The sequence below is a fragment of the Convolutriloba macropyga genome, chromosome 2 (genome assembly GCF_964194025.1).
Source record: "Convolutriloba macropyga chromosome 2, txConMacr16.3, whole genome shotgun sequence".
Taxonomy (NCBI): Eukaryota; Metazoa; Xenacoelomorpha; order Acoela; family Convolutidae; genus Convolutriloba; species Convolutriloba macropyga.
Window position 1 is genome coordinate 3,110,391 of NC_134469.1, and position 16,929 is coordinate 3,127,319.

The 16,929-nt window shown below is 36.8% G+C and overlaps 1 protein-coding gene across 4 annotated transcripts in view; it reads left to right on the forward strand.

Moving 5' to 3' along the window:
- The first annotated feature begins 367 nt into the window (after positions 1-367).
- LOC142355662 (uncharacterized) overlaps positions 368-16,929 on the forward strand; it is a 62,090-nt gene continuing 45,528 nt past the window's right edge. For 3 of the 4 annotated variants that reach the window (XM_075407745.1, XM_075407753.1, XM_075407760.1), the window contains exons 1-2: positions 6,054-6,446; positions 9,598-9,839. In XM_075407745.1, coding sequence (XP_075263860.1) covers positions 6,143-6,446; positions 9,598-9,839 — 546 coding nt within the window. In that variant the 5' untranslated portion in view covers positions 6,054-6,142. Of the gene's footprint in view, positions 520-6,053; positions 6,447-9,597; positions 9,840-16,929 lie in introns of those variants that run through there. The other variant, XM_075407766.1, reaches the window with a different exon arrangement.

The window sequence follows — 16,929 nt, forward strand, 5'->3', positions numbered from 1 at the left end:
GATAGTTTTTTAAGCAGCTTCTTGTTCATTTCCGAGTTTTTTAAGCCTTGGTGCCCTGACCCAGAAGTTTACATTGGAATTTTTGAGACGTGTCGAGCAGACTTACAATTGGTTGGATTTTTGCTTGACACGTCTCAAAAAGTCAAATACAAGTTTATATACTTTGTAAATGATTTTATAAAGTCTAAAAAGTGATAGCATCTCTTGGTGTTTGCTCACCGGAGGTCTTTCACAAACCTTCAGCTATGCTTAAACTGCCAGGATGTTGGTTGAGAAAAATTTTGCAAAGAGGAGACTGCAACCGGGAATTTTCAACAAGCTGTGGTAGCTGCAACCCTCATTCAAAACTCTGAAACTGTCAAATTTTTTATTTCAAGGCAATGAACTGATGAACTGAAGGGTGTAAACCCTTGGCTGTGCCCTAAAGTCTCGACTACACTACTTGGGCATAATCCAGAAGTCTCGACTACTACTACTACCTACTACTGTTGGAAACCATACTTGGATTATGAAAACGATGTAAGTACGAAAGTAGCAGATGCAGAAAAAATTTTCTTAAAACTTGCCTTGGCACAGATATAATACCGGATTTTTGAATTTTCGTGTTCCAAAAACAGATGTTTTTTCGGATCAAGTGATGCATAGTTTTCAACTAAAATTGCTGAGGTCGGAAATTTCTACAGCAGTTGCCACACATCATAAATGTGACAAAGAGCGAGCTGCTAGTCAAAACGTTCTTAAGATTTTAGATAACCACCTATTGCAAGGAAAACTTACCAAACTTTCGGAAAGGCAAGACAAGCCTAAAAGATCATCTAATGAGAAGACTGTAGTGATTCTAGATAATATCATTTTGCCGGGATTCGTCAGGGACTTGCTCGCATTTGGTCCAAAGCATCCAATAAGGGACAAGTTTAAAGAGTTGCTTTTCTGGGCAGACATAGACAGTTTGATAAGGAATCTGCGTGAGAACAATGTACCAGGTGAAAAACTGTTCGAAAATGAAGCGGCTGCAAAGGTACTCAAAAAACATCAGTGAAACACCATTAGATAGAGCATGAGCAAAAGTGCAAAAATATCTGCGTGACAACGCCCTGATTGCTCTTCCTTTTGATACGGGTGTAGGGTTTTGTGTTATGAAAAGAGCACGTATGCAGGAAAACTGGAAAAAGTATTAGATTGCGAATAGTTCAGAAAACTGGAATAGAGTTGCGATAATATCGTAATGGAAAATGAAAAAGAACTTTTGGATATGAGGAAAAAAGGGAAAATACTGGTTAAGATTTACGAAGCTTTAAGGTCCACTGGAGCACAACCGGCAAGGTTTTATGGACTAGCTAAAATAAATAAAAGGAAACCCCTCGGAGACCTGTTCTCTCTATCCCGGAAGTTGTTACCATAAACTTAACAAGTTTCTAACACCCTTTTTCCAAAAGATTGAAGGAGCAGATTTAGAAATTAACACCAATGACGCACGAAAGACTCTGGAGCAAATAAAATATGAAAAAGACGAAGAAATCCTATCATTTGATGTAAAAAGTCTATACACCAACGTTCACATAAAGGAAGCCATTAACATTGCCCTCCGATCGCTTTATGCTAGGGACAATTAACTTGACATACCTAGAACAACAATAAAAAGTCTGCTCGAATTAGCCGTCACAAGCGTCCATTTCAAATGCAATGAAAGTTGTTACTGTCAGAAAGGCGGGTTGCCAATGGGTGCGTCCTTGGCAGTGATTTTGGCTAACCCATGGATGAAATCATGGGAGCCACAATTGAAATTAAAGACACCTAAATGTAAAATCAACACACAATTTAGCACTTGTCGCAATTGCAAACACCGTGTGACAGCACGTTAATTTGCAATAGATGGTTCCACGCAAAATATCGGCAAATCAGTAACACCGAATATGATAGCATGGAAAACAGGTTTTGGATGTGCTCATTCTGCCGTGAAAATGATAAGAGTGACATTAACCATTCGTCCGAAACAAAAGTTTTTCTACGACGATATTGTGAGAACAGTTAGAGGTGACGCAGAAGAGCGGTTAGATGCGGTCAATAACCTCCATCCAATCTTCAATTTACATAAGAAACAACAAAAGCAGGTTGCCATTTCTGGACATGTCAATTAACATACAACCGGAGGGGACAATTTTTTGGACATGGTATCAACAACCATCAGATACTGGAACTGTTCTGAACTATGGTAGCTGTGCACACCTTCAACATAAGAAAAGCATAAAACGGAACAATACACTGCCTGTTCCGAGCCACCAGCAATTGGGAAGCGTTCCCTGAAGCATTGACCAAAATTGCAGAAAGTTTGAAACGTAATCAATATCTTAGGCATTGGGTAGGGAATATTGTCAAGGATACAATTAACCAGCTGCAAATGAAAGAACAAAAAAAGATATAACACGGGTTTAGCCACAAAACTACAAAAATACTGAGAAACAACCATTTGTATTACAGTACAGAGGCAACATCTCTAATGAATTTGTAAAGAAGCTGAACAAAATTCATCTTGTACAGACAATTTTCACCACTCGGAAACTTAAGAGCTGTTTACCTAGCCTTAACTCTAGCTTTGATAAAGACCTCAAATGCACGTGGTTTATGAACTCTTTTGTAATGGATGCAATTCCATGTATGTGGGACAGACATGCCGTCATATTACCACAACGGTTGCAGAGCATGCCAAGGCGGACTCACCGATAGGAATATATGCAATTGAGTGTAACGGTGATAAAACAGCTTTCCACTGGAAGATATTAGACCAGTATGGCAACCAATCTAATTTAATGACACTAGAGGTGCTCTATATAAGAACACTGAAACTTGCCATCAACACGCGCGACGAATACCGAACACGAGAATTGACACTGTAAGCTTAGTTTGGAGATGAAATTCCAACTTGAAAGAGAAACTTGTTATGTAATGAAATTTTCATCTTTAGAATTGAACAAAGCAAGTAATTTTAAGGTAATTTTTGCAGGTTTTTTTAAATAAAAAACATGTCGATATGTATCTGCTACATTAAATCGAAAATGCATATTTACTCAGATGTAAAATTTTGTAGATGCGACTTCAGATATGTAAAATTTCGTTTTAAATTTCCTTGAATGAGTGATTTTAGTGATTTGCTTTTTATTTTGTTTTTTTCATTTTAGCGCTTGGTATTGTTTATAACCTGACGATGAACTCAGAGTTCGAAAAAATTCGTAAGAAAGTTTTAAACTGACAATCCTTTGCAAAATCTTATCCAATTCGTTAGAGTTTAGTTTGTCGCATTGTTTGGTTCATAGAGGAGTTTTGAATTCTGCTGCTTCATTTCCGTTTTGGAAAGTTATTAGAAATTGTTCATTGAGCTCGATTTACATCGACAGAGAAGGGATGTTTAGCACCATTAGTCTTTTTGTAATCTGATCCTGTCCCACATCCAGGCCGTAGTTCTGTGTAACTCCAAATGGAGGACTTGTGCAACTTAAAAATTTCAAAGCAGGCTTCAGTGAGGCTGTGCTAGTACGAGAAGACGACGATTTAGTCCTAGAAATGTGAAGCAAGCCTGCCAAGAAACTTAGTGGTTCCATTTATAGCCCCACCTTGTTTAGTTGTCTTATAACGTATACCACCTCCCCCTCAATTACCGCCAATAATGGTGGCTTTAAAATTAAGACGTTTAAATTAAAAAGGACCCCAAAGGAGAGCAACTAAGCGCAAGAAACCTATTTTCACAAGTATGTGTTTTTCCTTGCGGCTTGATGAGCTGCCTTGATGCTTTAGAGGATCGCAGATAAAAAAATCATGCATTAAATGCCAAGGCAGCTTATCTTAGTCATGTAGCTTGTAATTAGGTCTTATGGAAGCAGGAGCTGAAGCAAAAAATTATCGTGTTTTTGCCAGTTCTTGCCCTACTTAGTTGCCCTCTCGGAGATTTGACTTTTTGCCAATTGTTGACACGAATTGTCAAGATGTTAAATTTTTGGATCTTATCTGTTTCGGCACCCATTGTTTTTTTGTGCTAAATTAGCATGTGAAACGTTAGTATGCGGAAAACAGTTTATGCCCACTACGCTGTGGCCCAAAACAATAGATCCCATTTTTTTCTATTCAGTAAATACGTTAAAAAGTAAATCCTAGTCCCTCTTGGGCCTTGTGGCCGGCACTCAGGTGCAAGCGCCCTTGAGTCTGGGCACTTACTCCGTCGAACATATAAGTTTTTTATTGTAACGCGTAAGCGTATTGTTCTTCAAACAAATCACTGAACATGGTAGCTATTTTGGTACAGCGTGAACGCCCCGAAGTGTCATCTAATAGTAAAAGAGGCGTCAAAAATCAAAGCATTCAGGTTGTTTGAGGGGACGGCAGTTGTAATTGTTGAAGTATGCCGCGTAATAGGATCTGTAATTGGCAACGAGAAAGCCTATGAGAAATTTAATGTAACCACAGCTGGAAAGTATTCCAAATTGTTTAAAAAAATGGGGCAGGTAGCGGAAACATCCCCTCAGAACGCTTAGGCATGCCTCACAAGAGGCGTCCAACAAATTTCGTGGACAAGGCCAAACTCACGGAATATCATCACAGACGCAGAAGCCGACATCCAATCGCACGTCTCAACGTCGTTCTTTGTCTTTCCGGTGTCTCAATCCGAAAGGCGATTATTCGCTACCAACCCGGGAGGGCGGACTTAACATCAAGTAGCCAATTGATTATGAAATGGAGTACGCTGCTTCGCTGACCGCATGCGCTCCTCTTGAAAATGATCGAGCGAATGCTCATCTCACCCAAGAACGCATAACGCACGACCAACGAACCGCACGCCTGAACATTACTCGATTGCGTAAGAAGGATCTTATGGAAAACCTTCAGACCGAGCAACGCCACGTAATAGAAATGGCTTCGGAAAAAGGAGCCTCGAACTGGCTCACAGCTCTACAGCTGAAACGCTACGGTTTTACACTAACGAAGGCTGAATTTAGAGACGGGCTGTACATTAGATATAACATTGAGGCCAAAAATACGCCCATTAATTGTCCATGTGGTGAAAAGTTTACCCTATCACATGCTCTCCACTGTGCGAAGGGGGGGGGGTTATACACACATGAGACACATTGAAATTCGAGACACCTTTGATAAAATTATGCATGACGTTTGCTTTGATGTCGAAGTTGAGCGGACTCTTCAGTTGCTTCAAGGCGAGTCTTTTATACACATAACTACTAGCACTGATAAAAACCCGCGACTAGACATTAAAACGAATGGCCTATGGAGGTCGTGGTTCAGTGGTTATTTCTTCGACGCGAAGATCTTTAACCCATTTGCCAAGTCGTGTCCGAAAAACTCAGTAGAAGCGTACAAGTATCATGTGTAGTTGAAGTGCCTGAAGTATGAGCAACGAATACTTGACGTCGAGTAGAGTAACTTCGTTCCGGTCGTGTTTTCCTGCATGGTGGGAGCAGGACCGTCCGCAACGCGCACTTTTAAACAACTAGCTAGCAAAATTGCTGAAAAGAAAGCCGAATCATACTCCGACCAGTAACGTACATACGGTCGAAAATAAGTTTTGCTCTTCTCCGCAGCGCTATCATATGCCTCAGAGGGTGCCGTGGTTCCAAACGGCCGAACGACATTGATAGTTCTTGCAGGGCCGTAGTGCGGGAGACTAAATTCATAACAAATAAGATTATATAGAAATTCAATTCTTTTGACGCAGCTTTAAAAGAGTTAGTGCCTTGTCTTTAAAACTGTATACGATGCAGTGATGTGTCATAGTGGGGGGGATCGGTACTCATCCATTGGATTGTCCTACGCGGCTTAAGATTGCCCCCTTTATTTTGTAACGCATGCTTAGTGCCTTAGTATTTTTACCCCTAATTCTTTACCCTTGATTCAATATACATGGGCATCAATCGCTAAATCGAATCTTTCGCATCATAGCCATCCAGCTTAGTTGCCATGAAACGTATAGCCCCCCCCCCGCGCAATTACCGTAAATATACCATAATGTTCTACAATTTTGCGGGAGCGACAATGGGAAAAACTCATGTTAAAGAGACTATGTTAACGGGCTTTTCAGATGCTGATTGTTAACAAAATGATTAACCCGGCTATTAGTTAGCATATTAATTCGAAGGCTATGGCGCCTTCGGGAATCGAAGCTCGGCAATTACCAAATGAAGATGGTTTGTTAACATTTGATGCATCTACTGCTGTAAATAGACGTCACTCTTCACGCAGTGCCTCATCTGAGCGTGGAAATGTAAAAACAAAGAAATTGTACAGATTGAAAGTTGCCGCTGATTCAAGCAATAATGAAATGGCTTTAAAATTAGCTTCAGACGCCAAGGCGAGATCCCTCACTTCATTGGCCAACTTGACAAAAGATCTGAATTCTCTTCAGCATGAAACTCCAGATTTGGCTGACAAAAGCAGTCTAGATGGTTAGTGTTCTGCAAATGTCATAGTCGGTCATTAATTGCTCTCGAAGGAAGTTCGTAGCAATTATTATAAACGACGCGTTGGTCTTTTTTATGCAAATATTTTGCTTGACCGTTTTTGCGCTTTTCTTCTAGAACATTCTTGGACTTCAAGTGACTTTTTCACGCTTTCATTCTTCATTTTTGAGTGATCTCTATTGCTCTCACTCGAAGTAAAACTTATTGCTAAAATAAAATCGATTGCATCATAGAAATAACAATGGACTGATAGCCGAGTGGGCAGTGATTCTGGTGCTGAATTGGGAGGTCCATGGTTCGAATCCCTGCGTGGTTAACTATTTTTCCACCCATAAAGAGAAATTTATCACGGCTACAGCCTGTCGAAGAGAAAGAGTCATCAACATTAAAGTACTTGAAAACATCTTTTTCCAGAAATAGTTATTAACACACACTTTTGAAAGTTACAAATGTCCTGGTGATAATTTTTGTGAACAAAAATTTCTTAAGCAAGTTATCTACATTTATTGATAATCGGGTGAGTTTTGTCTTTGAAAAATAACTACATCTAGCATATGGCTTGCGATTAAAACAGCTGCAGAAAAATAATCGGATTATGTATTAATCTAAACAGCTTGAAGCTCAAGCCAAAAATTTTATTGAACTTTTTCAGCAACATGAATCGGCTCTAAAGTTTACAAAAACATTTAATAATTTTTAGCGAGACTGTTGAAAAATGTCTCAACGAAACCTAAAAATCTTTCAAAATTTGAAAAGTCTGAAGTCAAATAATTGGCTGACCAAATTGATAATCAATTTAAAAATTCAAAATGAGTTAATCTATTGTTCAAAAAAGTGGCTTAAGGAATGAAAGCACTATACTCACTACGTAATTTCATTCCAAAAAACCTGTTAAATAAAATATTGGACTTTATCATTTTGGAAACTCCAGAGTAGAACATAGAAATTGCTCTGAAACTATAGTTTTGAAAGCAACAAATGCTTTGCCGATCTACCATTCAGTGTTGGAATTTTATACCAAATTTATGCTTACGGAGTCAATTTTTATATGCGTAAATTTAAATCGAATTCTGATTTTAAACGGTCGGCTATAAATTCTTTTTGATATGATTTTAAGTTCAAAAGTATACTATGGTACCAAAAAGCTACTTAAGCTAAAGTATAGTTAAACTGCTTTGTTCTTTCACTCATTGTCACGCTAGATGTCGGATTTTCATTTAGGAAAATACAAAAATAACGCAATTTGAAATCATGATCCCAGTGCACAGTATGCAAACGAGCGTAAATTTAAAAATCCAAAATTTAGAGTGAGCGATGTTTCAAAAGATCCCAAAACCTGAATAGAGCTATTTCTTGCTACGATACAATTTCAAGAGGTAATGTTAGACAAATTATCATAAAATATGGACTTTTTTCTAGAAATGCTGCAATGTTTGAGTTCGGACAAATGATCCACTATGTTTTGGGATGCAGTACGATCAGATGGGTGGAAAACACCTGTTCAAAACAATCTAAAAGCTGTCGTTTATTTGTAAATTTTGAATAATTAAGAAGAATGGTCTTTGATTGCCTTTTTTAAAACAAGATGATGCTCCTGTGTATAAATCAAAGATTATCTGATATTTTTCCATGAAAAGGAGTGGAAGGTACTGGAATGGCCGGGTTAAAGTACAGCTTTGAATTCAATTGAAAAATTGTCGGTGATTTTGAACGAAAAATTATCAGTGGTACTAATATCGTTACTCAACAGTATTAGTACCAAAACCCGGAAAATTTGAACTGAGTTTATTTGACATTTGTAATACTTTTTAAAATCTTCAGGTGTAGATAGCTTCATTGTGACCATAGTGTATTTGATTTGGCGGGTTTTGGTACTAATATTGTTGAGTAACGACCAAATGGGCCTGCAGCGTTGGACACTAATTATATACATTGATATAAAATAACCATTTTTCTGTTATCGATATTTACTTGCGATTTGTATACTATTGTTGTCTATATATAATCTCGGAATTCAAGTGATTTTTTAAATCTAAAGTCAGGAAGAGATGCGATATTTACCGCAAGATACCCTCAGCTTGCGGTAAATTTTCATCAACAGTTACAAAGTGCTTAGTTACAAATAGCGCGCATTTAACGTAATTATGCCGTAAGAGAGGTGCAATTTTATTTGAGGTGTATAATTAAAGACCAAAAAATTGACGAAAACTTTGCTGACAGTTGAAGGAGGAGAGATTCTGTACCAAATAAATTTGAGAAAGTGAAGCTGGTTAGCATGAAGTGTGTTAAGAAGGGGTTTAAGTTAATCTCTGGTGAGAAACAGCTCTTTGCGACAAAAGGGAGGAATGAACATGAGAGTTTGATCTGAAGATATTTTGCCTGTCGACTCGACAAATTTTGAATTAGCTCAACAGCGATCTTATCAAATGTGTCATGTATGTAGCGCTTTGTTATCATCAAGTAGATCAATATCGAAGTCGGATTCCTTGATTGAAGTTTTATTTGGTAACTGAGTTGTGTCGAAAAAGTACCTTCAACATCGGCAACTCCATTTTTCAGTTTTATTTTTTCTGGATAGTGAAATTATCCTTATGCTGAATTTTTTGCGTTATACTGCAATGTTTCCAGTTTCAGTTATGATTGCGTTAGAGTTATGCTTTTAACAATGTTAAGGTCTTCGCTAGATAAAATCAAACTTAGATTCGAAAAACTTTTTTACAACTTCAATTATTCACTCATCCATGATGGCGTTGAGTTGTTTGGGGGACGAGGATTCCTTGCCTCTGTTTTAGATCTATTTATCTCGAAAAGTTGTGAATTGGTCATAAAACATTTTTCTGTTTTGCTCAGCCCATTTTCGGTTACGGCATCTAAGAGTTTTTGAAGAGCATTTACTCAAGGTTTGACGCATATTTTTCAAGGTTTGACGCATTCGGATAAAATATTTACTCAAGGTTTGACGGTTATTTTATGATTGTTAAGCAGATGGACTTTCCCATCATAGCCATTGCTTATTCACGGTGTTTTTTTTGGGGGGGGGGGGGGGTTATAATCGGGTATGGCCCTGAAATGGATTTTAAGTTATCAGTTCAATCACTTCTCTCGACTTGTGCCAGTGTAATTTTTTCTGTTTCAGAAGTACCAAAGTTGTCTTTTGGATCATCAGCAAAACGTAGTTTATCTCAATCAGAACTATTGCACAAGCGCATCCGTGCATTGGCCGACAGCGATGATCACAATCCGAGTAGATCTAGACGGAGGCCAATAAGGATAAGAAGGGTTGGATCCAACCTATCAAATTACAGCAGAAAGTCAACTGAAGATGAAGCTAACTCATTTCTAATGGACTCCATTGTGCCTTCGAAGGGTCGCACTGATGTAAGCATGCGTACTATTAATCTGCTGAAAATTTGGGTTTAATTGCCGGTTTAATTAATGTTCAATGGAATTAATTTTAGCAGTTGTTAATGCGGATATGGGGGCACCAGTACGGTACAATCGGCTATTTTTCCTATTTAATTGCTGCTTTATGTTCTTTCATTAATGCAATTTTGATCAGCAGCGAGATTTTTTGATCATTTGCGTGATTGAATTTATGGTCACACATGACCTACCTCACTATCACACTTTTCTATAGTTTAATTCAAAAAGATGAAATTAACTGAGGGTGTATCGCTCTAATTGAAGGATATTTAAGAGAACCTCATAGATACATCAATAAGTTATACAGAGTCTTAATCAAAATATATTTCCTCAGCTATAAATAAACACAAGGTTCTCTTTTTTTTTGGTCCATTTTTTTAATAGCCGCACAGCGATAGCTGGGGCTATTATTGGCCTTCTCTTGGTTTTTACAATTCAAAGAATTTGAATTGTATTGGGGCGCTGTCTTTTTTTTTTAAGATCTGTTCACACATTTTCATGATTTTTGAAGTCAAATTGGAGTAGTGATTTTGGTCACGCCGAAACAGGAAGTGGAGCGAAAAAGCGAGTGGTTTTGCGGCGTGAAATTTTTTTGCACTAAATTTAAACTAGAGTGAGAAAACGGTGTTTGAACAAAAATTCGCTTTCTCGCTAGTGGTTTTTTGTTCACATGCGGCAATTTCACTTTGATTTTTACTGTTTTTTTTCGATTTTTTTCTAAATGGTTTTCCCAATCCATTCATAGTCCGTTCAAGGTCTAGTTTTCCGTTTAGTCAATGAAAATTCTTTGAATTGTACGTCAGGACTTGTCCTGCTATGTTTTTTATTTCGTCGTCATGATTTTTGTTACGACCATATGACGTCACAGCCACTTTTTGTTCATTCGTTCATGCAATTTCAACTGAATTGCATGTGTGACGTCATTTTTCGCTCTTAGTGGAGCGAGTTTTTTGTTCATGCGCGTGATTAAATTTTTGGTCACACTTGACTTACCTCACTCTCAAAAATGACTTCCTCACTTTGAAATTGACTTTTATTTACTTTAATTCAAAGAGATAAGGTAAAATGGGTGTGTCACTCTAAATGAAGGTTATTTGAGATCAGCTAATATAGGCAGCAATAACTTATACAGATTTTTAATCAAAATATAACAGATCAGCCTTCAATGAAAAGACGAATTTTTTTGGTCTGTCTTTTTACTGTTTTTTTAGACTGCCGATCTACGAATCTATTGCGGCTATTTTCTGGCAATCTGCCAGCTATGTCTCTTTTTTTCGACTAGAAATCTACAAAGCTTTTGCGACTATTTTCTGGCAATCTGCCAGCTTTTTTTGTTTCTAATTGATCTTGAGCGAAGTTTGAAGCAATTATTGTAAGCGGGTGTGTCCTTTTTCCTCCAGAACATTTCGATTTCACATCTTAGTGACTTTTTATATGTTTTTTTTTAAAATTTTGAGTCGCTTTCGGAAATTGAGACGATTGTAACAAATTCGACTGTAAGACCAGCAGCCACAAGATGCCGACAACCGATTAGTTAATGCTGCCTTCAGTTACTCCGGAGGTTGAGGGTTCGATCCGCTCCTTGGTCGGGGTTTTTTACCCATAATCTATCTAGGCTAAAGCCCCTCTGAATTCAATTGCCCTGCTTGTCGCTCGAGAGTATTTTGTCTGATGTTAGTCGGTTTATGTTTTAGCAGTTTCATTATAGATGTTGCTTGATTATTCAAACTAGCGTCTATAATTTGAGAGGAACTTAGTTCTTTTCGATTAAGTGAATTGTTAAAAACAACTCGTAATAGTAGAAAGAAAATAGCGCTATGTCTTCGAATTTTTTAAAATTTATTTTGATACTGCAGCTTCCTAAATTGGAGTTATTTATTTTTTTGTCTGTTTTTTTTTTAATTTTCAGTGAGCACTAACCCTTTATTCGTATCCAGAGTCGTAAGTTTTTTTACTCTATTGATTTTTGTCATCTGAACTTTATTCCTGAGAAATTAAATAAACTGATTAAGCCCGTGAGTTTAAGTTGCTGTTGATTTCTGTCGGAACTTTGATAGTATCTACCACTCTTGTACTCTGAAATATTTTATGAAAAATGCATTGAATACTGCCCTCTCTAGTTTTGGCTTTGTAAGTAGTTTGTTTTTTCCTTCCCCCTTTTTTTCCACCTTATACTACTGTTTACCGTGTCTGGTTTGGCCTATTCGGTTTGATGATTTTCAATTTTTATAGCGAAGTTGGGTGAAATGTTGACCAATTTTTACCTACTTTTCTGCTTCTTTAATCAAATTTGGACTTTCTACTCTATGATGTATGTGAATTTTTTCAGTTTCTTAAGTTCCATCAGTCGACCGAAGGAACGTTGAAGTAATTTTGATTCGCAACTTGTTGGGGAAATTTTTAGATTTAGAAAGTCTTTTCATCAAAAGTTGGAGCTGTTTGTGTCCTATTTTTTAAATACTTTTTGATTTTCACCATGTTTGCAGATTGGCTGTCCAGTCAAGATTGCAGATTTCAGTAAAAGGCAATTCTTATTTGTTCTGCAACTTTTTAATTGCTTGTCACATTTTTTTTTGTAAACATGTCAAAGCTTGTCGTTTATCCTAAGCCGATAATTGTTCGCTTATTTTTTTCATTTCACTGAGAAAAATACTTTTCTCATAATTTTTAGTCTGACTTAGCATGACTTTTTTGCATGACTTTTAGCATGACTTTTTTGCTTCAATTGATTTCTGTGAATCAAATTGCTATTTATCAGAGTTTAGAGTCTTTCAACAGTTTTTTAGCATCTCAACTTAATTGGTACCAGTTTAATACTTAACGTTTTTAGAATAAGTGCGCTTAGTTTCGTTTTTTAAAAAAATGATTTTTTGAATTGTAAAATAAGCTGTACTTTTTCTTGTTCAATCTATAATTTTTTGCTCCTGAAAAGTACCAGTGAAGGCTAGATAGGGCTTTTCACTGAATTTTTACTTTAATGTTTCTGCCAGGTATTTGGTCGGTAAATGTAGAAAACATAGGCTTTTCCTTTTCTCGACTGTTTCTCTATAAGAACTGTCTCCTTCATATCTATAAGAACTGTTTTTATGGTTTTTCTAGGTAGTCCTTTACTGCATGAAAACTTGTGTCGCAAGTTTCTTTCCAATAGTTGTTTTGCATTTGAAATTTTTATCAGATGCCTGACAAGTTTTTGTCAGATAATTTGCCATTGTTAATTTGCCATTGTTCATTTTTTCAATTTAGATGGTCAATTTTCTACTTTCAGACATATTTGGAATTTTTGCGGCTGCTTTTGAAGTCAAATTTGAGTAGTGATGTTGGTCATGCCGAAACAGGAAGTGGAGTGAAGAAGCGAGTATTTTCACGACGTAATTTTTTTTCACTGTCTTAAAGTGTAGTGTGAAAACGGTGTTTGGAAAAAATTTGCTTCCGCGGTTGTAATTTTTGGTTCGCATTTGGCCGTTCCTAGGTATTTCTTGATCTGACTCATTTGTTCAGCCAATGAAAATTCTTTGAATTGTAGGTCAGGATTTGTTTTTTTTACATTGCATAGTATTGGGATAGTTTTGGTGCGCTGTCTTTTAAGATCTGTTGACTCTTTCTGTTTTTTCACGTCACGTCAAGTTTACATCTACAAAAAATGTTTACTGGCTCAAAAAAATTGCGTATGTTTGAAACGTTTTTCAATTTACCTTTAAAATGGATTATTGTGAAATAGGCATTTAATTAAATGTTTAGTTTTAAATGCAAATTTTTTTCCTATATTTGACTTCTGTTTTTAAAGTTCATTCTCTTGAATGCTTTATATATGATTAATGTTTGTTCTAATTGTGCCTATTTGCAACTGTGTGACGTCATCAATCTTTTTTATGACTGACACTATTTTTGTTTGTATTTTCGTTGTCTTATCTTTAGTGTCAATAGTAACAGGTTAATTAATTTTTCATCGGTTGCTAATTTTGCCTGTTGCTTTTAAAGAATAACTGAATCCAATTGGTCGATTGAGTTCTTAGTAGTCATTTATATGATTTTGACACTTGCTTCTCAAAAAATAAAATTGTCTTGCTTGTTTTTCTTGTTTTCTTGTGATATCGCTTAAACTCAAAAATGGCAGTTTTATTGGCTTCTCATTTTAGCGTATTTTTTTCGAACCGTTTAGCTTATGTCTTGGTTACGTTTTCTTTGACTGAGATACCGTTCGTTCTCGAAATGTTTAGTTGAATTTGTAAAACTTAACTTTATTTGGAATTCTATCGTCCCTCCCTTTTTCGACCAATAGAACTGCTAAAAGGTATATTACTGCTTATAAGGTATATTAAAAGGTATATTATTACAAAAGTTTTATAATTTGCTGTGGTTAAGGTCGTTAGTTATGAGGATCTCTTACTTTGATGTAACTGACTTCCAAATATATTCTGATTTTTGCCATTTTCTTCGTTGCCTCTTTGATTTGTCTCATTGATAACCACAATGTTGTATTGTGTGCTGAGTGCAAGGATGATGGAGACTAATTTTGATAATGCTGTTACTTTTAGTGTTTCTTATATTGTCAAATCTTGGAAAATGAAATTTTCTATTGGTTTTAGATTTTTTTTGTTGATTTTGCGTACATAGGGTCGTGGCCTTTGTTGTCTATCTTATAGTGACATTGCTGTTAAAATTTTTTGAAATTTTAATCATCGTCACGTGGAAGTCATTTTAAGGCGGTAGCGTGATATTCTGTAATTTGTATAGTACAACAGCTTATAACTTTCGATTCAATCATGTTTTTGGTTTTATCTTCGGCTCATCATTTAAAAAACAAATCAACTTCAAAAATTGAACAGTATTCCAATGTTAACTCAGCGAAAGATCGTTCACGTCATTCACCTCAGAAGCTTCATCTCTTTCTTTACAGCATTACTTCAATTTTCAGATCTTTTTCCGTCCCCCCCCCCCCCCCCCCCCCCCCAGTTCTTTTTGCAACCCTTGGGGAAGACACAAACGGAAAAGTTTCCATTTTTTTAATCTTGCACAGTATGATAAGTGATTGTCGTGTGATTGCTAAGAAATGCCATTCAAGCAAATTTTGAGTATCTCACACCCAGTTTCATATCGGGTTGAGTCCTGAATCGGATAGTTCCTTAGCAACGGAAGTGTCGTTTCACTTCTGCCGGTGGCGTTACTATGTGCAATAGCTCAAAGTGTCAAAGCGGGCAAAAATTGATTTGCTCAATTTCCTTTTTAAGATAGATTATAAACATCTTGCGGAAATCTGGCAACATTTATGTTCAAAAATTATTTGGCAAAGTTTATAGAGCCTATTTTGATAAACATTAATAGATCTTGAAGGGCCCTTTGACATACAATGGGATCAGGTAAGAGTAAGTTATAGAAGACTAGCGCAAGATAGTGCTGCTTGATGAAACATTTGATTTGGATCTATTCTGCCCCCCCCCCCCCCCCCCCAAACTTAGTGGGTAGATATCTTTTGTGATTTTACACCACCCAGGCGCACGTGCTATTTTTTTTTAAATAGCAACGTCCTATATAACAACACAAAATTAGAAAGTGGGGGCATAAAGTCACCGGGGGCGAAACAATAAACCCTTTGATCCGACTACTGTATGCGTGATCTTCAATTTGGATCTATTATGTTCCAATTTGGATCTATTCTGTATGCGTGATCTTCAATTTGGATCTATTCTTCTATTCGCCCCTCCCCCCCCCCTCCAGCTTAGTGAGCAAAAATTTTTTATGACCCCCAGGCGCACGTGCTATTTTCTTACATAGTAACGTGCTAAATAAAATTGAGGGTCATAAAAACACTGGGGGGGGGGCAAAACAGAATAGATCCTTCAATCTTTATGCATTTAAAACGGAGGTCAATCCTCGCCTCTAGTGAAATGCATAAATATTGGTCAGCTTGGTGGTTTTATTAGGTTTCATTCCAGTTGTTTACAACTGCACTGTGGGATGACTAAGCATGGCATAATAATCCCTAAAAGCAAACAAAAACAGTCACATTGTGCATTGTACCAATTCACAACTAAGTATATATATATAGAACTACTAGTATTTTTTGCTCGCATTGCTGAAGCTATAATTTTTTGCTGAAATCTGTCGTTTTTAACCATTTATACCACGCAGTACTGTGGCGCCTATTTTTGTTATCTAAGCTATTAAATTCTCAACGTCAAAAACGGAATGTTTCATTGGAATTTTACTACTGGTATTTTTTATATTTCTCCCATCTCCGTGAAATGAGTGAACGCAACGCGTGATTATGTAACACACGCACAATTTTCCCACTGTTGTAAAATGGTACCATATGCGGGAAATAGTTGCAAATTTTTGTACGTTTCATACTGAAGCTTGAATAATTTTTCACGTTTTTGCTCCATCAGTATAACATCATTTTTATTGATACTGAAACGCACATTTTAGCAGTAACAAAGTGCTCGGCTGGACTTGCACGTAAGTAGGAAATACTGTCTGTTTTTTGTAGTCGATAGTTCAGTTAGCCGAATAATTTTTATTTTGAAATCGAGGGGAGTTTTGTTTGTTATCTCCAAAAATAAACAAAAAGGTGTTCGTATTTGGCATTTCTCAGCAAAATTGGAACGAAAAAGCATGTAGTTTTCGGGGGGAGGGGGAGGGCAGTGGGGGGGGGGGGGGGGTTGGGAAAAACAAAATATTTTCATTTAAAGTATTCAACAGCTAGTAGCTGTGAAATTCTTGTCTGATCAAAATCAGTTCCACTGTTTCTCTTTATACATTTGTCGGCCAAAGCAGCTTCGGTATGAAATGTTTGTAAAATATAAATTCCTCGAGTTTTCCTGTTTAGTCTAAGCAGAGGAGGTTTGAGATTGGAAGGAATGCGCCATTTTGTCTCCTCTTGTTTTCCACCACCTATCATTCCTGTTTCATTTACGATGTACCAATTAGACGAATTCTCCTGTCGTAGATATTTTCATCAAAATTGCTTTGGTGACTAGTTAACGTCATCCTGTATGTATTTGTATGTGGAAACAAATCGCAGCCATCGCTTTTTCAAAAAAACGAG